General features: G+C 48.7%; 1 protein-coding gene across 7 annotated transcripts in view; it reads right to left on the bottom strand.

The window, feature by feature from the left end:
• Positions 1 to 26,547, bottom strand: part of LOC138516848 (zinc finger protein 638-like) — a 1,099,812-nt gene that overhangs the window by 877,504 nt on the left and 195,761 nt on the right. For all 7 annotated transcript variants that reach the window (XM_069632280.1, XM_069632282.1, XM_069632284.1 and 4 more), the window contains exon 7: positions 19,721 to 19,819. In XM_069632280.1, the coding sequence (XP_069488381.1) occupies positions 19,721 to 19,819 (99 nt within the window). The remainder of the gene's footprint in view (positions 1 to 19,720; positions 19,820 to 26,547) is intronic.

Genomic DNA, 26,547 nt, shown 5'->3' with positions numbered 1-26,547 from the left:
AAGGTCCAGCACTCTGGTGAGGGGACTTTTTGGACTCGATTCACGTCTGTGGAGGTCCAGCAGGATGCCCACAAAGTTCCAGCAAGATTTGGAATTCAGAAGACCGTACACTGGCTCGAGTTTCCAGGGTATTGGGGAATTGCAGCCCAGCAAGGTCGCAACATGGTGCGGGATGGCTCAAAATGCAGGTCTCGAGTCTAGTGGATCTCACCAGGCTCTGGGACAGGAGCCGTCATTTTCAGAGTCCCCAGGTCACTTGCACAAAGGGCAACAGCAGACTCGGGTTACACAGCTCCCTGGTCGCTGGAAATTGTCTCAGTCGCGTTTTCTTCATCTTCCTCTTTGGTTCCAGTAGTCGACTCACCAGCAGCATCCAGGTTATTGAAGTTGATCATTTGTTTCTATCGCGCTCGTACACAAGTGCTTGAGAGCGTGACAAGGCAGGGAAACAGGGGAGAACAAAACAACGATCTCACTAGGCCCGGTGACATTAAGAATGCGCAAGAGGGGGAAGGGGAGAAGTGCATGGTAGGGGGGGGAGGAGGGAGAAGTGGAAAGTGCAAAGCAAAAGAGAAACAGATAAATAATAAAGACAACAAACAGTGGTAGTGCAGCCAGCAATTGGCAAGTGCTAGGTTTAAGGCAGCAGACAGGGTAGGGCTGATAAGTGCAGGAAGCAAAGGGGGGGCTGTATGGGTACAGATACAGACCCCATTGCAAGGGGTGGCCCGGTGGCACTGCGGGAGGGTGGGAGGGTGAGCTGGTACCTTGGCCCGGAGGACAGAGGGTGGCCAGGTGCACGGTGCCAAGAGAACAGATCAGCCGGGGAGAGGGGGAGCGAAGGCAGAAGAAAAGAGGAAGGTCTTGAGGTGCTTCCGGAACCAGGTTCTCAAGTTTTAGAGTGGCAGGGAGACTTCCAGAGGGAGGCCCCAGCCCAAGACAGAGCCCCCAGCTCGTTTCTTTGACAAACGACTGACCCTGAGGGAGTTGGAGGTAGAGGAGCGAAGAGCTCGACAGGGGAGGTTTTTGCGGAGGGATAGCTGAAGGCATTTTGGACCCCAGAAAGCCTTGTGGACAATGCAGAGGGTTTTGAATTTAATCCTTGCATCCACTGTGTGCCAATTGAGGGCTTTCAGAGCTGAGAGGAATGCCACGTAAGGGTCGAAGGAGCCTAGAGAAGGCGCAGCAGGTTCTAAGGGCATGAAGAAACAGGAGGGGACACTGCCTGGCTTGTGGAGGAGAGAGGGGGGGGACAATCTAGAAGAGGTGGCGGCGGTAGGGATGGAAAATCAGGCACCTGTGTAATCCCCTTCCATACCAGCAGGACAACAAGTCACAAGCGAGGCACTACAGCAGATTTTTAAAACCTTCAGCGTTCAGATGACCACCACCATGCAGATTCAGCTCAGCCCAATTCCCGCCGAACTTGCCCAGTCAGTGCAGGGAAGGGGGGTGGTGCAGAGTGGCCACGACCAAGGACATAATCCAGGAACTAACAGAAGACGCCAGGAAAACTGATGCGGACCAATTGGCAGTAGCAACACAATCTTGAGCTTCAAGCTGAAGATTTGGAGAATCGCTCGAGATGGTCGAACATTAGGGTGGTAGGGCTGCCTGAGTGTCCCAGACGCTGAGTTCAGGGAAAATGCAGTTGCGTCTTCGAGAAATTACTGGACCTCGAGGAAGCAGGGGATGTCCTAAACAAAATCCATCATGTTGGACCCGCTCAAAAAAAAAAAACAAGGGATAGTCCCGGAAGGTGGTGATGGCCCTGCAATGGTATGATCAAAAGGAAAGAATTTTGCTAGCAGCAAGGAAAGCACCGCCGATAAAGGTTAATGGCAGCATCATCAAACTGTTTCAGGACCTGGCCAAGGCAACGCTCGCAAAGAGGAGGCGCATGGGGCAGGTAACAAAAGCCCTGAAGGACTCTAAGACAAGGTACAGGTGGGCTTATCCCTATGAGTTAGTCTTTAGGTGAGAAGGGCGGCAGCACTGCATCTCCACACTCAGGTTTCAGGATCTTGAAGACCAAGGGGGAAGTGGACGCTGATGCAGGGCAGCAGCATGGAGGGCGAAAGTCAGATGGCGAGGCCTGGGGAGTGGAGGAAGGTTGGGGATCCCAAATCAAGGTGTTCAATCCTGCAGGGCCCAGGGAGGTCCCGACCCAAGTCCCCAGCCTAAGAAAGGCACGCCTGGGACAGCCCGGTCAGCCTATTAGCAAGGCTCCCAGGTAGAGTCGCTCATTAGTCGAAAGGTCTGCCGAGGAGGTGGGAGAGAGGGGGGGAGGGAGGGTTTGGTTGTCTCTTGGATCTGGGGGAGGGTGGCAAGGGCGGGGAGATTCCAGCTGCCGAGGCAGGGTAACGCCAAGGGGAGGTGATGGCAATCCATCCAGAGAGGGCTAAGGGAGAGGGGGGCAGGTCGAAAAGGGGGCGAGGGGAGAGGAAAAATCGAAGCAACATGACAACTTCATGGGAAACGAGGGACATGGGTAACCACAAAGAGGTCTGCATTCTGTCTCTTAACATAAGAGAACCTCCTCCACCCTGACAAACCCAAAGTTGTGACACTCCAGGAAACGCACATTCACTCACAGGACAGAGATTCAAACTTAAGGGGTACTCGCATGTTATCCAGGCCAATGACAAGAGTAAGGGGAGAGCGGTCATGATTGCATTCAGACAAGGGGGAGGTTCCCATTTGCTCAACTGCTATGGGGAGGCAAGCCCCTTACAATAGCTACTGTGTACACACCCAACGCGGGCCAGGATGGTTTTCTGAGAGGGGTAATGGAGAAATTAGAGCATTTTGTAAGGGGTCCTTTGATAATGGCTGGGGATTTTAACCTGGCGTGGCGCATGGAAAGTGGGGATGGATCGCAGCCTCAGGGTATCCCGTCCAGCAGGCTGGTGGCCTGCATGGAGAAACTTGCCATAGTGGACATACGGGGGTTCACTTTCTATTCCCATGTTCATAGATAATTCTCTAGGATTGATTATATATGGCCATCGGTCTCTTAGGGCAGGTTTGGGATGTTGAAGTGAGGCAGATTACACTCTCCGACCACGCCCCTCTGCAAATGGAATTAGACTGGCTAGAGGGGAGTCGGGGCTATGGCGATGGCAGTTCCCCCCGCCACCTCCTAAAGGATATGGTAATTTGCAGCAAATCAAGCGATGGTCACCTTTCGCTGAAAATAGGCGAGCGAAGGAAGAAGCGGTGGCATGGGACGCCTTTAAGGCAAACATGCGGGGCATTTTGATAGCAAAGCAAACGCTGCTGTCAAGCAGGAAAGGGCCCTCCAAACAGCACCTGGGGAGGGTGATGGAGGGAATGGAAACCGATAAAGGGGCTCAGATAAGGAAGGAATACAGACACATTAAGGGACAGCTCAGATTGCTGCTCATGAAGCAAGCAGAAAAATCCCTGCTTCTCCTGAAGCAGAATGATTATATTCAAGCCAACAAACCAGCCGTCTACTTGCCAGGCAGGTCAGGAAAAGGGAAGCGGCGGGCGTGATCCAACGCATCCAAATGCAGGGTGGGCATAAAGCCACGCAAACTGAAGAAATTATGCAGGAATTCATGCAGTTCTATACCACTACACTAACCCAACACCCAGATGGTGAGCATCAGAGGGTGTTCCTGAAATCCTGTCCTTTGTAATCACCCTTTCCAGGGCCTCTTGCTGATTCTGGGTTAGGCGTTTCAGAGGACGAGGTGATGGCAGCAATTAAATCACTACCCCTTGGCAAGGCCACTGGACCGGACGGGTACCCTGCCATATTTTACAAGACCTTCCAATCGGTTCTAAACCCGTGGCCAACGTCCCTTTTTAATTCCTCCCTCGACACCGGCTCCATATCCGAAACAATGGAGCAAGCCAAGGTAGTTCTCTTCCCCAAACCCAATAAAAAACCCACCTTGTGCAGCTCCTACCGCCCCATAGCATTATAGATTTGGATGCCAAATTATTCACTAAAATGTTAATGAGACTAGAGTAAATAATCCCTGACCTGATACACCCGGAACAGGCAGGGTTCGTCAAGGGGAGGCAACCGTTTAATATTAGGCGCATCTCCCATCAAGGAGAAATCAAACAGAGTGAGCTTGAGGTCAGGGGTTCTAGCTCTCGATGCCGAAAAGTCTTTCTACGCCTACTCAAAGAAAACTACAGGTTCCCGAAAATCATGCTGGCCATCAATGGGAGCCTATCCCAGTTGATAGAGATAAGTAGGGGAACTAAGCAGGGTTGTCCCATGTCGCCAGTCCTATACGTCTTATTCCTGGACCCTTTCCTGGTTAAAATAAGACAAGAGAAGGGTATACAGGGAGTCAACTTCAAGGGGGGGGGGGGGGTGGGTAGGAGGGTCATAAAGTAATGGCATTTGCCGATGGTGGTTCTCACTGACTGGAGTCCTCCCTCAGTTCATGGCCCTCCTAAAGGAATTCAGCAGGGTTCAAAATCAACACCAGAAATCTCAAATAATCCCTCTCGGACCACCACATACAATTAGGACTACAGGTGTAAGCAAAACCAACCTTTAGTATAGGTCTGTACTACACAGTTTGTGGTAGCGAGCTGAGCAGCGGCTTATCTCAAGAGGGAATGTGAGCAGTACAAGAGGTTGTACAGAGGTCTTATAATCATAGTGGTTCAAGTAGACACTTACACTCAAGGTTTCCTGGTAAAACACTTATTAATTTATTACACAGTCATTTAGAAAACATTCACTAGAAGGAGGCAACTTATTATACACAAACACTTCGATACCAAACCAATAAGTTTCTGATCAAATTAGGCTCTCCTGAAATAGGAGCAAAATGGCATTTGTTACTGTCAATGGGAGTAAAAAGGCACAAGTTAGCAGACTAGATCACAAATACTTTCTTAGGCAGTGCAAATAGTTTTAGTTCACTAGAAAACTCGATTCAGTTCAATACGCCTAGGCCAAAGTCAAATGGGTTAGTGTCTTGGGTAGGAAAGAGCAGTTCTTGTAGTAAATTCTTTGCCAATGTTCTCAGAAGTAGTTTGTACGAAAAAGAATCATATTGGCTCACAAGCCGATTAGGCCTGCAAGTTGGGAAAGTCCCATGAACTTTCACTGGGAGAGGTAAGTTCTCTGAACCGGTGTCTTCTCGGCCCTCGAGACTATTTCTACCTCACTCTCTCAAATCGGCTGGCTCCACTTCCTTTCACTATTGAAATTTCAATTCCTCTGCCTTGTCTACAAATCTCTCCACGACCTCGCTCCCTCCTCTTATTCTACTCTCCCTCCCGCTCTCACCGCTCAGCTGATCTATACCATCTCACTGTACCCCCCAGCCCCTTGTGCCTCCTCTCCTTCCAACTCTAGCCCCCCCCCCACTGGAACTCCCTACCCATATCTGCCCCACCTCTTCCTGCCCTTCTCCACTCCCCCCTTACTCTCCTTCCCTAACCCCCCCAATCTCCTACCCCCTTCCTCCTTCCTTCGCCCTCCTCAAACCACTTCCCCCTCCTTCTGATGACCTCATATTGGATGCTTTAACACCCAAGGGCATTGGATGTCACCTAGGAGCTCCTCCCCCCTACCCCTCCCTCCCTTTTGAGTAAACTGTTCTACATACTGTACCACTGGTTTGTTTCAAGTTTGTAAATCTGCTTCTTTCATTATGTACCTGTTATTCTGTAAAGCGCTTTGAAGTAAAGTAAAGCAAAGCAATATATAAACTCAACAAACAGTACCTTAATATGAAGGGTATCCGGTCATTTTTTCGAAATACAATTATGTCGAAAACATTTTGCCGAATAGTTTTCTTCTGTCTTTTTTAGTTTATTGTTGGTTTCATAAGTAAAAAAAAAAAGAGGGTTAAAAAAAAAATCACTATAAACCAAGAACAAGATGCAGCAAAAGACGTTGGTTGCTGCAGTTCCTGCCGATCTCACTGTTCCTTAGCCTCCGTCGTGGGGACAAGAAAAAAGACGTCGGGAGACTCCTGCACTGCATGGGATAGTCGGAAAAAGCTGACAAAATTGAGTCACTTCAGTTAGAGTAGCTGTCAAGCACACAAGCTGGTGTCCTTCCCCCCCCGTCCCCCCTGGTTAATCCTAACCAGCTCCGAGAATGGTATCCAGATGGCTTACGAGTTAATTGGTCCCATCAACTCGTCCTTGAAGGGGCTTTTCTGTCGAGATGAACTTGGCAATTTGGACTTGCAGCAGGGCTTCACCGGGCAAACCAACGGTCCAGGTGTTTCAGCAGCCGTCCTCTTCCAGCTCGTCTTCGGTTCTTTTGTTCGAGTGGTCGACTGCTTTCCAGTCCAAGAGACTCACCTTTTAAACAGTTCTCTCCATTTAATTCCAGCCTAGCTGCCACTCACCCAGCAGGGTTGCTGTCCTTGCCGGACAGTCAGCCAGCCAATCACACCAGAGTGCATTTGGGTCTCCTAGGAGACTAAGCACATGGAGTTTCGGGCACCTCCCTCACTTCCTGCCCACCCCAGACAGTCAGGCGCCAGAGGCGGTCTTCCGTCCTGAAGCCTGCCAAAGGCATAGAAAAAAAAGGGACCAAACCTGGTTTGGCGCAAAGAGAAACTCTAGAAGGACCTTTCCAAAAAGAAATGGCGATAAAAGCCGACCGGGACCGGTTTAAACAAAAGGGCTTAAGGCGCTACCTTGAAAAACATGTCTCCCACGATTTTTAGCTACTGGTGTTCGTGGTCGGGAAAAATCATGGTAGTTCGTTGTAAAACCACTGCCACCAGCCATTTTGATAGAAAAGGGTAGCATTTGACCTCTACATTAGTTTTTAAACACAGGGGATACTAGGTAACCCCTCCAGCACTCCATTATAAGATTGTGTGTGCTGGGTCTAGGAATTTAAAAAGACTAGTAAGGTCAATTTAACCTTACATTCTCTGGGAAACAATAGTTAATCCAGAGAAGGCATTTAAACCTTTGGGAAGTCTAAAAAAACATCCTTGTGTCACTGCACTGAGGGTGCTGTGTAATACACATGAAAATATGCTATGAGTCATCTTAAAACTCCATAATCAAAGAACACAAGAGTAAAATACATCAAAATACATCTAAGTGGGGAAAAAGGCTCACTCTTTCCAGGTAATAAAATTAAGTCCTCAAAATACAGCAAATTTGCTGGGGGTCTCCAAGGATAAGGGAATTAACATCAATTTCAGGGAGATGCGTCCGAAATCCCACTAGAGACAGGAGAATTTGCCCGGGTGAAAGGGCCCCTCCAATATTTGGGGGTTTCTCAGACTCCAACTTTAGAAGGCCTAATCAAGTCAACTATCCCCACCTGCTGTGAACAGTTAAGGCATGGCTTGCCGAGAGGACGCACTTCAGTCTTTCGTGGGCAGGCCGTATTAGTGTCATTAAGATGGTGGTCCTCCCCAGGGCACTACTATTTTCAGGCGCCCTGTCGCAATCCCCACCAGCTTCATTAACAGACTCAACAGGTTGCTGCGTAACTATATCTGGCAAGTGGAAAAAACCGAGGGTGGCGTGGGCCGTTGTGATTACCCCAGAGGCAGGATGAAAGGGAGTTCCTAATTTCAAGACTTACTTCCGGGCAGCTTGTGGTTTGCAGGGAACCCCAAATGTATCAGGCGTAGGATGGACAGGGCGGTGGTGGCCGCCCCGCTGGACGAGGTTCTATGACGCCCAAGAGTGGATAGGCCGCCCAAAATGTATAAGAGCGGCGTAACAGCCCTAGTGCGGGACACGTGGGACACCATGGTTGAGGAGGGGAATAACATTTCCATCACTGTTTACTCCGCTGATCCGTTTACCCCCCCCCCCCTGCTCAAAAAGGGGGCCTTCATTAGGTGGGAGGAGGCGGGTGCTATTCAAGCAAGAGACATCGAGGGGCAGGAGGTGAAATCCTTTTCAAGAATGCAATTAAACTATGTGGCTTAGGGAAGAAGACATGGTTCCGGTATTTTCAGCTGCGGCACTGGCCAACGTCTCATGACATGAAGAAAGCAGCAACCAGGGACTTTACCCGCTCACACCCGCTAGAAAGATCTCTTTACAAATTTCGGGGACAGGCAAGTGGTCAGCATCTGTACAGGATATTTTACGAAGCCGTCGACCCAGCACCAGTAGCCCTATATGAAATAAATGGGCGGACATGCTACCACTTCCACTTTCTCAAGAGCAGTGGTGGGAGGTGTGGCAGCGATTCCCAAAGCTTATGAGAGGCATGCAAATCAGAGAAATGTGGACAAGAACCTTGGTGCAATGGCACTTAACCCCCGAAAGGCCACACAAAATCTTTCCCACAGCGGCCCAAACTTGTTGGCGGGGGTGCAGCAAAGTAGGTACTTGGATCCACATTTGGTGGCAGTGCCCCAGCCTGAAGCCCTTGTGAGATTGAACACGTTACTTACCTGTATACTGTTCTCCAGCATGGGTCATACATGGATTCACACGCTCATGAATATTCCCAGTCAGGCTGGGAAGCCTCGGTATAGAAAAAATATCAGTTTGTTACACTTCTGAACCGTTCTTCTCCTAACACCCAATCCCTGGTCTCTGGGTCATACTGCCCCCAGCCAATGACTTCCCTCTACCTACGCCCCTCCTTTGGCAGCCATTTTCAGTTTTGGTAGCACGTTGCATTAGGACCAAGAGAAGAGCTGCAGAAGGGTAGGCGGGAGGGTTTGCATGCAACTCCATGCCAGACCCATGCTGGAGAGAACAGTTACAGGCAAGTAACTTGTTCCTTCTCCAGCATGGGGTCTGGCATTGATTCATATCCTCATGAATAAAGAACACATAGCAGTACACATGCACAACCACAGGAGGTGGCAAAGCTCAACATTAAACATCACAACATTAAGCATCTATTACCTCCTCACCAGGCTCACCTTCAAGCGAACAGGTTGCGCAGCACTGCCTGGCCGACTCTGGAAACCCTGTTGACGCAGTATAACTTTGTGAAGGTGTGCATCGACCTCCACATAGCAGCCCTGCAGATGTCCAGCAGGGGCACACAAGACAGGAACACCGTAGTTGCAGCGATAGCTCTGGTAGAGTGGGCTCTCGGCCAGCAAGACAACGGTCTGTTTGCCAACCAGAGACCATGGGTGATGCAGCCGGAGAGCCACCTGGAAATGGAAGCCTTGGAGAGGGCCTTCCCTTGGTTCACGTGGCCAAAGTTCAAAGACAGCTGTGACGTCTTCCAAAAACTTTTTGTGCGGTCCACGTAGAACTTCAGCGCCCTAGCCACATCCAGCGAGTGCTAAGTCGTCTCAGCCAGCGACAAAGGCAACAAGAAGAAAACGGGTAACACCAAGGACTCGTTGAGGTGAAAGTCCGACGGCAACATGGGTATTAAGGAGGGATGCGTCCGCAGCACTACCCTTGTCTCGTGAAATGTTAAGCATAGTGGTTTACAAGAGAGTGCCTGGATCCCCCCCACTAGTCATGCGGAGATGATGGCCACAAGAAACGCTGTCTTCCACGATAAGAATTTCAGTGGCGCCGAATGCATAGGCTCGAACGGTGGACCCATGAGCCTAGTCAGTACCACATTGAGCTCCCGGGTCGGAGCCTTAACCGGCAGAAACGCACAGATAAGTCCTTTGATGAACTCCTTGACCAGGCAGTGTGACCACAGCGACGACCGTCCCAGAATTCTGGTGTAGCGGGAGATAGCCGCCAGATGAACATTGATGGAAGCATGCACCAGTCCTGCTTTGGCCAGCAACAACAAATACGGCAGCACCTGAGGAGCCATAATCCGTAGAGGGTCCATCTTCTGTGCACAGCACCAGACGGCAAACCTCTTTCAATTAGATCCATAGCATTTCAGTGTAGACGTAGCCCTGGCCTTGGCAAGTACCCCCTTGCAGTCCGCCGGGATCTTGTATCCTCCAAACTCTAGCGCTGCAGGAGCCAGGCCTGCAAGTTCAGCAACCCTGGGTCGTGATACAGGATCTCGCTTCCTTCTCTGGCGAGAAGTTCTGCGACCACAAGAAGCTTGAATGGAGGGGACGCTGACAAGTCCAGAAGGTCCGTGTACCATATCTGTCACTGCCACACCGGTGCGACAAGAATCATCTGGCACGGGACCGTCTGAGTTGAGTTGCAGAAGCAACGGCAACGGCGGGGGGGAATGTCTAGAGAAACAGGCCGTCCCAGGGGAATGAGAATGCATCCCCCATGCTCCCCGGCTGGGGAAAACTGCTGGCGAACCGCTGGCACTTGGTGTTCGCCGCTGTCACAAACAGATCAATGTGATGTTTGCCCCATCGTCGGATCAGAAGATCCACTTTGTCCTACCGAAGATGGCTCTCCTCAAGATTTAGAGTGGCAGGGAGGCTGTTCCAGAGGGAGGCCCCAGCCAAAGAGAGAGATCTACCCCCAGCTTGTTTCTTTAAAAAAACAACTGACCCTGAAGGAGTTTGAGGTAGAAAAGCGAAGAGCTCGAGAGGGGAGGTATTTGCGGAGGGATAGCTGAAGGTATTTTGGACCCAGGCCGCAGAAAGCCTTGTAGACAATGCAGAGGGTTTTGAATTTAATCCTTGCATCCACTGGGAGCCAATGGAGAGATTTCAGAGCTGGAGAGATACGATCCCAGGGCTTGAGGCCAACTCTTGCAGTCCTGTTCTGGATTAGTTGCAGAGGGCGGAGAGTAGAGGCAGGTAGATTTAGAAAGAGGCTGTTACAATAGTCCAACCTAGAGCGAACCAGAGCTTGGGATACCATGAGCTTCTGGGGGAAGGAGAGGAAAGGCAGAGTACCTCTGAGGTGCAGTAGGAAATTTGACTTTTTAGAGACCTCAAATGTGGGCAGAGAAGGAAAGGGTGGAGTCAAAGATGACCCCGAGGTTCTTAGCCTCGCAGGTGGGGGTAGGAGGAGGGCCAAGGGAGGCCGGCCAGAGTGAGGGGAAAGGATGGTGAAGGTGTGCCAATGAGGAGGCTCTCTGTCTTGCTGGCATTCAGACAAAGATCATTGGCGACACCAATCTCGATAACGATAACGGGCATCAACTTCTCCGGCGTCTTCTCTATGGGCTGGAACAATTCCCTCCTGGCAGGCAGGGAAACTAGTCTTGGGACGCCACCGCGCCTTCAATTGACGGCTTCGCTAGGTGAATCTGGGCCTGCACGACCTTGGTCGAGCAAGGGGTTTTCACCTTGTTGAGAGGGTCAGCACCCACTACCTCTTGGCCATCTCCAACTGGCCGGTCCGGGGCTACTCCAGAAGCTTACCCGGGTGGTCCGACTTCCTCTTAGCCGAACCAGAGCATTGGCTCGTGGTCAAAGGTGCCGGGGACGCTGTACCCGCCCTGGCCACCGGGGAGCCCATCGCAATGGAGCTCCCAGTGCCCCCGGACTCGCGGTGCTTGGCTTTCTGTTGGGCCCCTGTCGCCGAGGTGCCCTCAAAGGTCTTATAAGACCGCTCAGATTTCTTCTGGTGTCTGGGGGAGGCATGCCGCCGGGACTCACCCATAGCAGGGGCCATGGCCTGCAGCCACTACGTGAGACACCTGTGCCAATCCTTCATGGTGCAGGGGACCATCTCCTGGCAAAACGCACTCATCCTCCAAGGGGAATTGGTCGGAATGCAGACAGTAAAGGCCCACGGAATGCCCGTCGTCCAAGTAGATTTTCTATCCTGGACAAATCCTGATCAGAGGCGTTGAATCTTCTCTGCCAAGTCCACGCATGGTAGGCCTTGAAGAAGCTTCTGGAATACTTCAAGAAGAAACCCAACGAGAAATCGCCATTGAGGGGCGCTGAAGAATCCAAAAACGGGTCTCCGTTAATCGGAAGATGGATCGATGTAGCTCGAGGCTCGATTGACTGAAGAATAGAGCAAGACTCTTATAAAAAAAATCGCAAAACGCAGTAAAAGCGCAAGAGCTATAGCACGAGGACTCCCAACACTTGAACGTGCACAAAAAATCTGAAGATGGTTGCCAGAGGAGGGCCTTAGGTGGAGGGCAGTATGACCCAGAGACCAGTGATTGGTTGTTAGGAGAAAGACAGTTCGGAATTGAAACGGAAACTGATTTTTTCTTTACCGAGGATTGCCAGCCTGACGGGGAATATTCATGAGCATGTGAATCCAGGCCAGACCCCATGCTGGAGAAGTGATAATTAAAGAAGACTTGCATTACTTAACGTAAAAGCATTTCTGATGATTGTATCTGCTTAGATTCACATGCTGTGCATATGGTCCGACATCCATTGGTAACCGCGGAGTATTGCATCTTGTCTTTCGGGGACCGAAAGGGGATGTCGGCATAGGCGTGTCTGAAACACTATCCCTATCGTGACGTGTGAAGTACCCAAAATCCCTCACACGCCGAGGTCCCTCCAATTGTATTTTTTCTGCCATGAGGGAGCCCAAGGCTATAGTGAGTGAGTAAATGAAGAGAGAAAGTAGTAAGAAGTCTATGTTCCTTCCACCCCAAGCGGGGAGGAAGGGAGGGCGCATGTGAATCTAAGCAGATCCAATCAGAAATGCTTTTACGGTAAGTAATGCATGTCTTCTGATGCTTGGTAATCTGCTTAGAATCACATGCTGTGCATAGACTAGCGAGCAGTACCCGGAGTTGGAGGTGGGTTGTGAGAAGGAACAATAGAAAAAAGATGTCTTAGTACTGCTTGTCCCACCTGAGAATCAAACCTAGAATATGAGTCTAGGCAATAGTGTTTTGTAAAGGTGTGTACAGGTTGGTCAGTCATAATTTCGAAAAATAATGTCGAAAAAAAATGGCGAATTCCGGTTTTTTAAAATTATATATTTATTTTGGGGTCCGGGAGTAAAAAAAAAAGGGGTAAAACAAGAAAAAAAAGGGGGGTTGAGGGGGAACCCCACCATTTCGAAAAAAAAAAAAAGGTATTGAAAAATTTTTTCACTATAAACTGTGTACAGAACTCCAGGTTGCCGCTTTGCAAATGGACTCTAGGGGAACATTTGCAATGAATGCTATGGATGCCCCAGTGCCTCGAGTAGAATGTGCTCTAGGCTTGAACGGCAGTTCTCTCTTTGCAAGAGTAACAGTGTGATGCATTTGACAATCCACCTTGATATTGCTGATTTAGTGACAAGGTCCCCTTCTCTACCAGCTGCCACTGAAACAAAGAATGGTTTAGTTTTCCTCATTGGTTTAGTTCTATCCATGTAGAACATGACTGCCCTGCGCAAATCTAGTGTGTGAAGGCTTCTTTCGGCCACGTTAGTAGGTCTCTGGAAGAACGTGGGTAGTTCCATTGACTAGTTCACAAGGAACTTCGAAATAAATTTCGGCGCAAATCTGGGATGTGTGCACAGAACTACCTTATCTTTGTGGACTGTAACATAGGGGTCCAAAACCCGAGAGGGCCTGTAGTTCGCCAACTCTTCTGATAAAGTGATAGCTACCAGAAAGGCTGTCTTGTAGGTCAGGTCTTTCAGACTAGCTTTATGCATAGGCTCAAAAGGGGGTCCCAATTGCCTAGTTAAAACCACATTTAGATCCCACCCAGGGGCTGGGTGAGTGATGGGGGGATACATTCTTTTAACCCCTTCCATAAAGGCTTTAATCACAGGTATTTTCCACCACGACGACTCCTGGTGTGACGTGGTGTAGGTTGACCACGCCGCTAGGTGAACCTTTAAGGAATTGAAGACTAACCCAGAGTCCAACAGATGGGTTAGATATAACACAATGTGTGAAGGCAAGCAAACGGTGGGATTGACGCCTTTGGAACTGCACCAGATGACAAAACGTTTCCATTTGCTGGCACAACAATAACGTTTGTTAGGCTTTCTTGCCTCCCTCAGTATGTCCATGCATCCTCGAGGGAGTTGCAGATGTCCAAACTCTGACCTCAGGAGCCAGGCAGCTAAATTCAGAGTTTGTGGGCATGGGTGCAGAGTCTCCCCCCCTGTCCTGAGACATGTTGTACGGGCAGGACAGCTTGACTGGTGGGGAGAGGGACATTTCCATCAGGTGCGCGAACCAAGGTTGGCGGGCCCACATGGGAGCCACCAGTATCATGGTGACTGGTTCCTGGTGCATCTTATGTACTATCTTGTTCAGAAGCTGCGTCCGGGGGGGCGGGTGACGCATGGGGGTGTGAGCGTAGACAAATTTCCCCGACCAAGTTATCCAGAGACCGTTCCCCTTGGATCGGTTCTGGGGGTACCTGGAGGCGTAATCTTGGCATTGGGCGCTCTCCTGAGTAGCAAATGGGTCGATCGCTGGAATCCCCCATTCTGCGAAGACGTTGGATACAATGTCTTCGTGCAGTCACCATTCATACTCTTCTGGCAGAGGAAAGTCTCTGCCAGAAGATTGAGTTCCCCTGGAACATGTTTGGATATCAGGAACATCTTGTGTTTGAGAGCCCATATCCAGATGTTTTGGGACAGCTTGGATAGCCCTGGAGAGTGAGTGCCCCCCTGTTTGTTCAGGTAATATATTGCTGTTGTGCTGTCAGTTAGGACCAGCAATGTCTTCCCTTGCAGTTGCTCCTGAAAGGCGTTCAATGCTTTGAACACTGCTAGTAGCTCCAGTAAACACTGCTAGTAGCTCCAGTAGGTTTATATGGTTGGACGCTACCTGAGGGGACCTTACTCTGTGCGCTGTCTGTTGAAGCAGGCGAGTCCCCCTCCCCACCCCGTGAGAGATGTGTCTGTCGTGAGTGGTTTCCACTGCAGGGGTGGTGAAGGTTTTCCCCTTCAAGAGGTTCTCCCTCGACCACCACTGCAGAGAGAGAACGAGAGCTGGCGAGACAACAGATCTTCCCATTGTCCGCTGGCCTGACACCACTGGCTGTTGAGCCACTCTTGCATGGGACGCATGCGCAGCCGCGCTTGGGGAACAAAGTATATGCATGACGCCATCATCCCTAGCAAACGCATAGCTTTGCGTACCATCATCTCTCCACTGGCTACATACTGATGAACCTGAGAGCATGTTCTGAACCCTCTCGCTGGAAGGGAAGACTAGACAGTCTTCACTACGAATTAGAGCCCCCACAAACTGTTTTACTTGGCTGGGGACCTAAGCTGGATTTCTTTTCGTTGATAGAAAATCCCAGGCTGAACAGTGGGTCTACTGTTTTTTGGGTGCTCAAAAAACAAATGAGTCCCCTGTGATGAGCCAATCGTCGAGGTAAGGGTAAACTGGAACTGAAAGTATGCGCAGGTGTGCCACTGCCAGGACCTTGGTAAACACCCTTGTCGCCGAGGCTATGCCGAAGATGAGGACCGTGAACTGGTAGTGTTTGTCCTGAATCACGAACCTTAGGAATTTTCTGTGTGCTGGCAGCATTGAAATATGAAAGTATGCATCTTTCATATCCAATGTTGTCACGAAGTCCCCCTGTTTTAGCAATGGGATCACCTCTTGCAGTGTTACCATGCAAAACTTCTGGGGTTTTATGAACTTGTTCGCTGGGCAAAGGTCTAGTACAGGACGCATGGTGAGATCCTTTTTGGGTACAAGGAAGTACACTGAATAGATACCCTTGTTTACCTGAAGAATCGAGACGGCTTCTATGGTGTCCTTTCCCAGCAGCGCTTCCACCTCTTGTATCAGGATCTGCAGATGTTCCGGTGAAAGGCATCAATGTTTTGGCGGTCTGAACTGTGGAGGTCGGGCGAATTCCACGCAGTAACCATGGGCAACCGTCTTTTAAGACTCACTGGTCTGAAGTTATCCCCTCCCATGCCTTGACTAAAGATGTTAATCGCCCCCCGACCGGGGAGACATGGGAGGGGACCTGGACTTGGTGGTCATTTCTGACCCGAGGTTGACGCTCCTCTGGAATTGGAGCCTCTGCCTTTTTTCTTTCCGCGCTTCTGACCCCTCTGGGGGTAGTAAGTGGACTTGCAGCAGGTTAACTTGAGTTGAAGTTGCCCGTGCCGAAATTGTTTTGACCGGTGAGAGCTTGTCCTCAAAAGGACCGCCAAGAATTACTGCCCCTATGTGAAGAGGGTTTCTGGGAAATTTGGTGCAGCGACTTAACAGTCTCGTGCTCCTTCTTGGTTGTCTCCAATGCATCGTCTACCGCCTTCCCGAAGAGGTTGGCCTCTTCGATAGGTTTGCTGATAATGGATGCCTGGGTCTCAGGCCTGAAGCCCGACGTGCGCAGCCACACGTGCCTCTTTAGTAGAGTACCCTGTGTGAGAGAACTGCTGCTGTCTCTGCTGTGTCCAGGGTATTCTTTACCACATTCTGATTGGCAAGTTTCCCCTTCCGAGACAATGGCGAGAAGCTTGGCTCTAGTTGGTTCCGGAACCTCTTGAAGGCCTTCCTGGAGTAGGTTCCATTGGGCGTCGACGTAGCTTGCTAGTAACATTGTGTTATTGGCAATCCAGACGGTATAGGCCGCCGCCAACGTAACCAGTTTGCCTAAAGCATACAAACTTTTGGACTCCTTCTCCGGGGGTGACTCTCCCGTGGCAAGGGGAACCCCTGCTCTCTTGCGAGTGTTGGTCACCACCAGCGAGTCTGGGATTGTGTGTCCTTTGATATAAAGCAGGTCGGTGGGGGAGGGTCTGAAACGTTTTTCGACCCTTGGGTTCACAGCCCTAGTCTGAGCGGATGCGAGTAAGGAAGGGCCAGCCGTCTCTTTACAGAGCTCAAGGGAGGGATAGACTGGCTTGCCGGAGGCTTTTCATTAATAATGTCCTCCACAAAATCTTCAAGCGTGGCAATTTTAAAGAATTCCGCTGCTTTTTCAACATGTTGTTGAAAGCCATTTTAACATCCACCGGGGAAGCTTGTCGAATCGGGGTGGATGGGGGAGAGTTGAGGCAAACTATATCGTGATCGTCCTGCTGGGTGTCCTCCCAGTTGTCCGTTGCTCCTTGATCTTCCCCATAGTTGTCCAGAAAAGAGGAGGACTTCTTCTGTATAGATGTCTCTATACTTGTCCATCTGGACATCTTCTTGATAGTCAACTTGGTGTTGGACATCTTGTGTTTGAGGGTTAGGGTCTACCCGAGCTTTTTTCGGCAGAGGTTGATCAAAAGCCCTGAAAAACTGCTCCAGCCGATCCATACACCCCTCGAATTGCTCCGTGGTCCACTTGGATGACCCAAATGGACCTAGCTGAGCAGGAACCGTGTTTTCGGCCCTAAGGTGTTGACAGGATCTCCTCAGGGTGCTTGAGAGGGGTACCTGGCTTTCTTCGTAAGCGTCTTCGGGATCGTCTTCCAAATCCGAGGAAAACTTTTTGGCGGATTGACCCATAACTGTTGGCGGAACCGGTACTAGGCCCACCGCTGTAGCAATCCTATTGATGCTCTTACGGATAGTCACCGAATCTTCGGGAGACAACGCCTCCGATGCTCTGTCAGCAGTGGAAATGTCTTCCGCTTCTCCAGAAGGGCCAGCGGATGGCTTGCCGGGTAGAGGCCTACTTGTCGTTTTCAGGCCTGTACGGGCCTTGGAATCCATCGAAGTTTCTTGTTCTGAAACTTCGGCGCGTGTAGTTTGGGCAGTAGTGCCATTATGTTTCGTCGTGCTCTAGGGGGAGACAAGCGTTAAACGAGGTGTGTTCGTCTTTCCAGGGATATCTAACCCTGCACACAGGGCAGAATCTAAATGGAGTCCTTTCCATAGCAGAAGGGAAGGGGGACCAGACCAAAAAGGAAAGCAGTGGAAAAGAGGAGAGACATAACAGTATGGCAAACCCCGAGCCCACTCTCCCTACTGTGTAGGTCGGCCAGAAGGACCGACCACGTGGAAGTCCGAAAGCCGAATCTTAGGCGTCGGAACCCACAGCCGTAGACGATTCCCCCGTAGTCTTCATCGATGATGTTCTTGATGGGCGAAGACTTAACGGGGATAAACTGACAATTCGGTAAGAGAAACAATGTCTCATGAAGAGCTCCGCTATAGCGCGACCAGTGATCTGGGCGGAAAAACAATCTGAGGGACCTCGGCGCGTGAGGGATTTTGGGTACTACACGTCACGATAGGGATAGTGTTTCAGACACGCCTATGCCGACGTCCCCTTTCAGTCCCCGAAAGACAAGATGCAATACTCTGCGGTTACCACCGGATGTCGGACCATATGCACAGCATGTGATTCTAAGCAGATTAACAAGCATCAGAAATGAGGGGTATCTTTGGCCCCCAGGTGATGAGGGATGTTGGAGGCCATGCTGGGCATGGGTGATGTGCTGGACCCCTCGTTGCCAAAACCATATGATACTTAGTGTGGCAGCACGCTAACTTATAACGCAAAAATGGTGGCAACCCTCGATACCCAGCAAACATGACTGGATAGCTAAAATCTGCCACTTTGCAGCTCTACAGTGGGCAACCTACTCGGTTCCGGGGGGTCTATACAAAATGTAGAGTGCAATTGGATTTGGTCCTAAATTACCTACATAACTACTATCGGGAACAATGGTTCCCCCAGAAGCTGAGATTGTTGGACATTCTATGAGTAGCGTCTTGGCGTACCCTAGACATTCCCCTCAGGAAATTCCTTGGGAGGAGGGGGGGGAAGGGGACTGTTACTGTTTAAATGTTGAAATGCCAAGAAACATTTTTTTTAAAAAAAGGCCACCCGTAAAAAAAAAAAAAAAAAAAAAAGTGTAAAAGATTCTGTGCGTGTGCAAAAAGGTTCCCGCTCACTAAGGTATATGACAAATCCACCAGTAAAGCAAAACCTTCTGGGGTTGGCACAGGTCAGGAAGATTTATCATTGCTATGAAAATCTTACCTAACACTAACATCGTTTTGCACCTGGCTTGGATTCTTTTTCTGGAAATTTGAGAGCTTCAACATTTCTTTATAGGCTCCGCCCCCACCATTGGGTTAAGTGAAAATGTGTTCTGCTGAATCGCTCTTTGAAGAGAATGGCCCTTGTATTGCACCACAACACCTGAAGACACCACCATCCTGAAGCTTTGTTTGAGTTTTGCAGCCATCCTGAAACATTCTATTTAGTTTCCATTAATGGGTTAGTAATAAAATCATACTTGAGTTTGGTGTCTCAGTTCAGCGAACACCGACGGGCCACTAGCCTAACGATTGAAAAAAATATCACCAATTTGAACTTCAAGTGACATGTATAACTAATAGTAAAGATGGATTTTCAGAATCTGCCCCGTGGACACATTGAGTGGCTACCCTACTCCGATGTACAGGGACAAAAAACACTAATATCTAGACAAATTATCTGGTAGGTTGACTGCAAAGCAATTTATTTTAGCATTTACTTACAGCGCACATAACCTTTAGGTATCTAGGCGCTAGTTTCATTGCAGGTTATTTATAACGCAATTTTATTTCTTCAAGCGCGAGTCTGGGATTCGAACCTGGGATTGCTCAGCATGGTCTTGCTTCCAAGACCATGCGCCTTGCCACAGAGCTATCCTCCTGTCCAATACTTAAGAATTAGGAGGGCATGAGAGTAGTGAAGGGTACATGAAAGCACGCAAAGAGCACTCTTAATACAAGTGAAGGAGAATGTAGGAAAATATTTAATTAAGCCGGACACAACTGATCAACTAAAAGCCACAGTTAACACTAAAATATTTACTCCCAATGTATGCAGATTCAAATTGGTGTGTTCTGTGAAAAGCATCAACACTGAACAGTTAAAAAGTATTTCTAAAAAGGTACTGTAGTGTACTAAACAAAATAAATTAAATAAAAACAGCTAATAAAGACTAACAAATAAAGACTAACAGCTTGACACCAATCACCAGATGTCTGTGGAAAAAACAAAAATAAATGATAGGGTCTTACCTCAAAGGCAAAGGACTCTCTGGCCGCAACCCGACTGGTGAACGTGACCGGTAAGCCCTGTGGTTCGAGGCAGATCTGACTGGGTAGTGAGTCTGTAACCTGCAGAGACAAAAAATGATTTAAATGTCATCAAACAGCCCCTGGTTATTAACAGGATTTTTGGACTTCAATAGCTAGCAACAAGCTTTTGGCTGGAGTAACAACAACATATGTAAAGGTTAATTACTTTGAAAGGATTACCTTTATTGTAACAGATAAGTGGGAACATTCAAACTGCACTCAAGAGTACATTTTCAAAGCAGTTGATCATTGCCTAACTGGCATACTGAATACAAGGCAAGCAGGGGGACAACTGTTTTAACAAGTTACCCAAAAAGTTAATGAGATTATCTGGAGCTCAATGTCTTGAATAGATTTTACCTACAGAACTTTGAAATGCATCAGCATTACATATTCCTGCACAATGAAAAGCAACTCCACATTCCCTCAGCCATACCCTTCTTCATTAAGTTCCTAAACTCAGAATTAAACATTGTTTTGATCAAAGTACAAAACGGTTTCACTGAGCCCCTAGCATTTTTACTTCACCTGATGTACCCTACACTCACCCCTCACCGAGCACCCCCACTTTTCCTAGTGAAACCCTGCAGATAGTCAAACCGACTATGTAATTACATGTGCCCACTGCCAGGAATGAACATAACTTGTAGTTTGTTTCACCTAAAAGGAATACTAATGTACCTCAAGGGCTGGTGGTGTTAGGACAGATTTTCTGAAGCCCAAGTAGTGCTTAATAAAACCATTCAACTGAGACAGTACAAGACTCCTCTTAGTATAAGACTATACCACCTGAGTTCATGGTAGCATAGACAGAGCAGCCAGGCGTATCTTAGGAGGGAGAGGGCGGTAGAATCAGTACAAATGACATTTCAATGCAAAATGTCCAACGAAATACAAACACAATGTATTGTAAAAATAAATGATCTATTTAAATACAAGTAAGCCCAGATAAATCCATTACATATAACCACAATTCTATAAACACAGTATGCTGAAAGTTACAAGACCAAAGCATATAACCTAATTTGGAACAGGTGCTCTAGGGAAGTTAAACCAATAGTTACTTTTTAGATTACTTTCATAGGGGTAGTAGACCCTAGCAGTTGTACCGTGATGCTCAGCAAGAAATAACTTCGTAAACCAATTGGACAATATACTTTGTGAATAGTGGAACACATTCTAGGCACATTAAAACACCTATAACTCTGATTCGGGATAACGCAGTTATTCTAGGGTAGTTGAACCTTGGGGTGTAATATGAAATGACAGCTGCTTTTCAGTTCACATTTTAAAGGAAGCAATAACTAACTTATTTAAGGATAACAGTTGAGTAAAACCTATTCACTTTTTACAGGGGCCGTCAGCAACGTAGGCAGGAATAAACCTAAGACATTTTGTGTCTGTCGACCAATGAAAGCAGAACACGGTTACACTTTATGAATGACTCAGTTATTCTAAGTAGGTAGAACCTAAGAGACCTATTCTGGACAAGCTAACAGCAAGTCAGGGGAAGCAAGACCCAGTTGGGGACACTCATACATTTATCCTAACAGGAATAGTGAAGTGAAACCAACATCTTTACTTTTGGGAAGAGGCACAACGAAATCACAGGTAAGTAATATAACTCAGAAATATTCTGTCATTCTGAAAAGTATATGTAACGTCTTTCTTTCCTTAGAAACTTTTTCGCCATTCTAACTAAGGTAAGTAATAACGTTGGTAACTGTTCACTCCGAGTTACAGTTGACAAACAACTTCTTTGGCAAGTAAGTAACCTTTAAACACTTATTGTCTTTTCTAGGTAAAAGGCCCAATCCTTAGAAGTCTTTCCCTTATTCTTGGAGCATGAATGTTCTCAGTGACAGAAGAGGGGCCACTAGGGTGTAGTGTCCAACAGGCAAGTCAAGATAGGCTTTTAAGTAGCAACTGTCAAAGTTCCTAAGGAGGACTGTTGGAACAATTAAGTTAAAGGTCCAGGGGCTTCACAGAAGACACCCTAGGAGGATTCCAGCAAGGTCGTGGGTGCACTGGACGAGGACTCCCAATCAAAGAAAACACCCCCAAAACTACACAGGAATTACAAGAGACTTAAACTAAGGAAAAAGTTATTTCCTGTAATGTTCACCAGCACGGGTATGGCATGGATTCACATGCTCATGAATATTCACCGTTGTCTGGCTGGGAATCCTTGGTAAAAGAAAAAACAGTTTCACTTTCAAACTGTCTTTCTCCTATAAACCAATCACTGAGCTCTGTGTCATACTGCCCCAGCCAATGACTGCCCTCTCCCTAAGCCCCTCCTCTGGCAGCATCTACAGATTTGGGGGCATGTAAAGGTGCAATAGGACCAAGAAGAGCCGCAGAGGGGCAGGAGGGAGGGTGTGTATGTGAATGCCAGACCCATGCTGGAGAAATGTTACAGCATGTGGTCTGGCATGAATTCACATCCAGCGGCCATCTCCTAGTCATCCCCAGCGTCTTGCGTGATGGTGTGGACGGAACCCTCATCCTCCATGTCGGAAAGTGTAATCTGTGCCCCGGAGTTATTCTATTCCCCCCCACACCCCTCCTGTCACCTTTCAGGTCCCGAGGAGTCGTCTCGGGCTAAGCGACGGCATCCCCTTTTCCGCCGTCTTCTCCACTGGTTTGGCCAAAATCTCCCCCGCCTTGGAGGACGAGCCACCCTGGCTGCCATAGGGGTACCCTGGACCAAGTCAGCCCCTTTTGCCTTCGAAAGGGCTGCCGCCACCAGCTTGATAGGAGGATGATGATTTAGGCTGTATCACCTAGCCCTTAATGAGCAGATCGGACACCTTGTCCTGTCTGGCCTTCTCCGTTTTCTCCCGCAGCTTCCCCGGGGTAGCTGACTTGCTCTTCGTCAAAGAACTAGAGTAACGGCTGGAGACTGCGGCCGATGGAGATGAGCGCACCGTAGCAGTCGCGAGACGGGCTTGCCCGGCAACCTTAACGGAAACAGACTTGCGGTGCTTGGCCTGGTCTTGGGCCCCCACGTATGAAGTGGCCTCAAAGGACTTAGAAGCCCGCTCTGACTGTCTGGATCTGGGCGAGGCATGCCCCTGTGAGCCATACTGGGTAGGGGCTTGGATTTGAGCCACGCCGCCAGTCTGACATGCCGTTCCCCGCATAGCGCGCTTGGTAAAGCCACGACAGATCTCGCAATCCTCCTTGTGCATCGGGTGAAGATAATAAAGACACTGGGAATACTTGTCCTCCATGAAAACATTCCGCTAACCGCACCTGGTGCAGAGCTTCAAGAGGGAAGCCCCGCCGTCGCCGCCCTCCTCCTCGTCGTCGTCCGACATGGTCTGGCGCGGTGTATGCCTAATGGCCTTCTGGAAACTTCAAAGAAGAAACACTCATCGATTACACCCTTGCGTTCCAATGAGATACCGAAAAACGGACCCCTGTTCATCGGATGAAGAAACGATCGAGCCTGTGTGCTGTATCAAACAAAATTAGGATTCTTCTAGCAAAAATGCATTGAAAACGCAGAAAGCTTTGAGAGCGAAACACGAGGACTCCGAACACTTAGACATGCAGTAAAAATCTGAAGATGGCTGCCAGAGGAGAAGTTTAGGAAGAGGGTAGTGATTGGCTGGGGGCAGTATGACCCAGAGTTCAGTGATTGGTTTATAGGAGAAAGTTTGTAAACAAAAGTGAAACACTTCTTTTAACGAGGATTCCCGGCCTGACAACAGGGAATATTCATGAGCATGTGAATCCATGCCAGAACCCATGCTGGAGAAGAACAAGTTACTTACTCCTGGTAACGTTCTTTCGACTGGATGTTCCTCCCATGTGTTCCTCATCTTTGATATTCATATCATTCAGCTTTGCTGCTTCTGAAAAACAAATTCTACCAGGGGGCGCTGTGCTCGATGTCGTGGCATCGATTTCCCTCGAGGGATGCCGTTGTGCGTCATTATCCGTAGTATAAATAGCTCAAGCCGTGCCCGTTGGCTTCATTTCTGTTTTTCGTTGTCATCAATTAAAGAGTTGACCAGGCGTACCCCCAGACCATAAGCTCTCAGGAAGCGTAAGCATATAAATTGTACGTGTGACCATGCAGAACTTGTGGCTTTACAAACTTGTTCGCTGGGCGCAGATCTAGAACAGGGCGCATGGTTAGATCCTTTTTGGGTAAACTGAATAAAAACTGTTTTACCTGTGCCAGAGGTACGATTTCTATGGCTCCTTTCTCCTGTGGTGTTTCTACTTCCTGCAGAAGAATGCAAAGATGGTCTGGTGGCAGTCGACATGCTTGTGGAGGTCTGAATGTTTGGGACCTGTTGAACTCTATACAGTACCCTTGGGCCACGGTCTTTAGTTCTCTCCTCCCATGCCTGAAGAAACAATGTTAGCCAGCCACTGACCGGGGAGCCATGGGAGGGGACCCGAATATTCGCGTCATTTTGAGCCTGAGGCAGGGGAGCCTCTGGGGGTAGAGATCCTGCCTCTTTTGCCACGACGCTGACCCCTTTGGGATACGGGGTGGTGTATCCACCATTTCCCTGTGTAGAATTCCAATTGTATCCTGATGAGTATTGTTGCTGAGGGAAGCGTTGGCCACGAAAAAGCTATTTGGACCCAGATCCTCTTCTTGTAGAGGGTCTTTGTGTAATCTAGTCCAGTGTCTTTAAGGTGTCATGCTGCTTTTTTGCAGTTTCGAGGGCCTCATCTACTGCCTTCCCAAACAGGTTGGATTCTTCCACGGTTTTGATTATTATTGATGCTTGCGTCTCTGGCTTAAATCCAGAGTTCCGTAGCCAAGCATGTCTTTACGAGTGTGCCCTGAGCCAGGGATCGACCAGCCGTTTCTGCAGAATCCAAAGTATTCTTAAGAATGCTCTGGTTCACCTGTCTGCCTTCAGAGATAGTGGAGAGGAGACGAGTACGTAGGGGTTCGGCAACCTCCTGTATGCCTTCCTGTAGTAAAGCCCACTGGGCATCGGCGCAGCTGGCCAACAAGGTATTGTGGTTGGAAATACGCGTAGAGAACGCTGCCGCGATCCTTTTTTTCCAAAAGGCTGTAAAGTAATTTACCTTCCTTATCAGGGTGTGCCTTGCCAGTTGACAAAGGGACCCCTGTCCGCTTTCGCGTAGTAGTCACCACCTAGGAGTCTGGGGTGGTATGACCTCATATAGAGGGTCTGATGGAGAAGGGCGAAAGAGTTTCTATTTGCGGGTTGACACCTCTTGAGAGCCAGTGTTGATAAGGATGGCGCCAGATGTTTCTTAATTGAATTGAGGAGGGGAATGGCCTGGCTGGCCGGTGGTTTCTGTTTCTCTGCGTGCCAAACCAGGTTTGGTCCCTTTGTTTGAGGACTGAAGTCCACACTTGGCGTCTGAGTGTCTGGGGTGGGCAGGGAGTGAGGGAGGTGCCCGAAACTCCCTGTGCTTAGTCTCCTAGGAGACCCAAATGCACTCTGGTGCGATTGGCTGGCTGACTGTCTGGCAAGGGCAGCCACCCTGCTGGGTGCGTGACAGCTAGGCTGGAATGAAAGGGAGAAAACTGTTTAAAAGGAGAGTCTTGTGGGCTGGAAGGCAGTCGACAACTGGAACGAAAGAACTGAACACAAGCTGGAAGAGGACGGCGGCTGCAACCACTGGACCGTTGGTTTGCCCGGTGAATCCCTCATTCGACAAAGAAGCTCCTTCAAGGACTGCTTCTTCCTTTGAATTGGTGGGGCCAATGAACTCATAAAACACCTGGATACCATTCTCAAGGGTGGTTAGGTTTAACCAGGGAGAGGGACACCAGTTTGTGTTCTTGAATCTACAGCTACTGGAACTGAAGTGACTTCATTTTGTTTGCTTTCTTCGACGATCCCATGCAGAGCAGGAGTCCAGTGATATCTTTCCTCTTGTCCCCACGACTGAGGCTTCACGAACAGCGAGATCTGCAGGAACTGCCAGGAACCATGACTTCAGCAACATTTGTTTTCTTCATAAAAAAGGTACTGTGCCAACCCGATTGAGAGAAAGCCACTCTCGTGGAGAAAGTTTGTGAAACTTTCACAACTTGCAGGCCTAATCAGCTTGTGACCCCGCAAATTATTATTTTTCGCCTAAACTACTTCTAAGAACTTTTGCAAATACTTTACCGTTTGATACCAGAACTGCTCTTTCCTATCCAGAACACTAGCCCATTGACTTTGGCCTGGCACATTGACTTGAACTAAACTATTCTTGTGAACTGTAACTATTTGTACTGCCTAGAAAGTATATATAATCTATTCTACTAATTTTGTCCTTTTTGCTCACTGCTATACACCATCTTGAAAAACATGGCTCCCGTGATGTTCGCGGTCTGGAAAAATCATGGTAGTTCGTTGTAAAACCACTGCCACCAGCCTTTTCAATAGGAAAGGGTAGTATTTGACTGCTACATGAATGTTTAGACACAGGGGATACTATGTGACCCCTCAGCACTTGTGGGTCTCTGAATTTGGAAAAGACTAGAAGTCAATTTCACTTTACATTCTCTGGGAAACAGATTATCCCAGAGAAGGTATCTAAACCTTTGAGAAGTCTAAAAGACATCCATCTGTCACTGCACTGAGGGTGCTGTGTAACACATGAAAAGATGCCTATGGAGTTATCTAAAACTCCATAATCTGAGAACACAAATTTAAAACATATCAAAACACATGAAAGTGTGTGGGGGGGAGGGCTCACTCTTACCGGGTTAAAAAAATCAAGTCTTCAAAATCCAGCAAAGTTGCTGGGGGTCTCTAAGGTGAAGG

Source organism: Ambystoma mexicanum, chromosome 6q (genome assembly GCF_040938575.1).
Source record: "Ambystoma mexicanum isolate Mex_15411 chromosome 6q, UKY_AmexF1_1, whole genome shotgun sequence".
Taxonomy (NCBI): Eukaryota; Metazoa; Chordata; class Amphibia; order Caudata; family Ambystomatidae; genus Ambystoma; species Ambystoma mexicanum.
The sequence above is the reverse complement of the archived record's forward strand: the minus strand, read 5'-3'. Positions and strand labels throughout refer to the sequence as shown.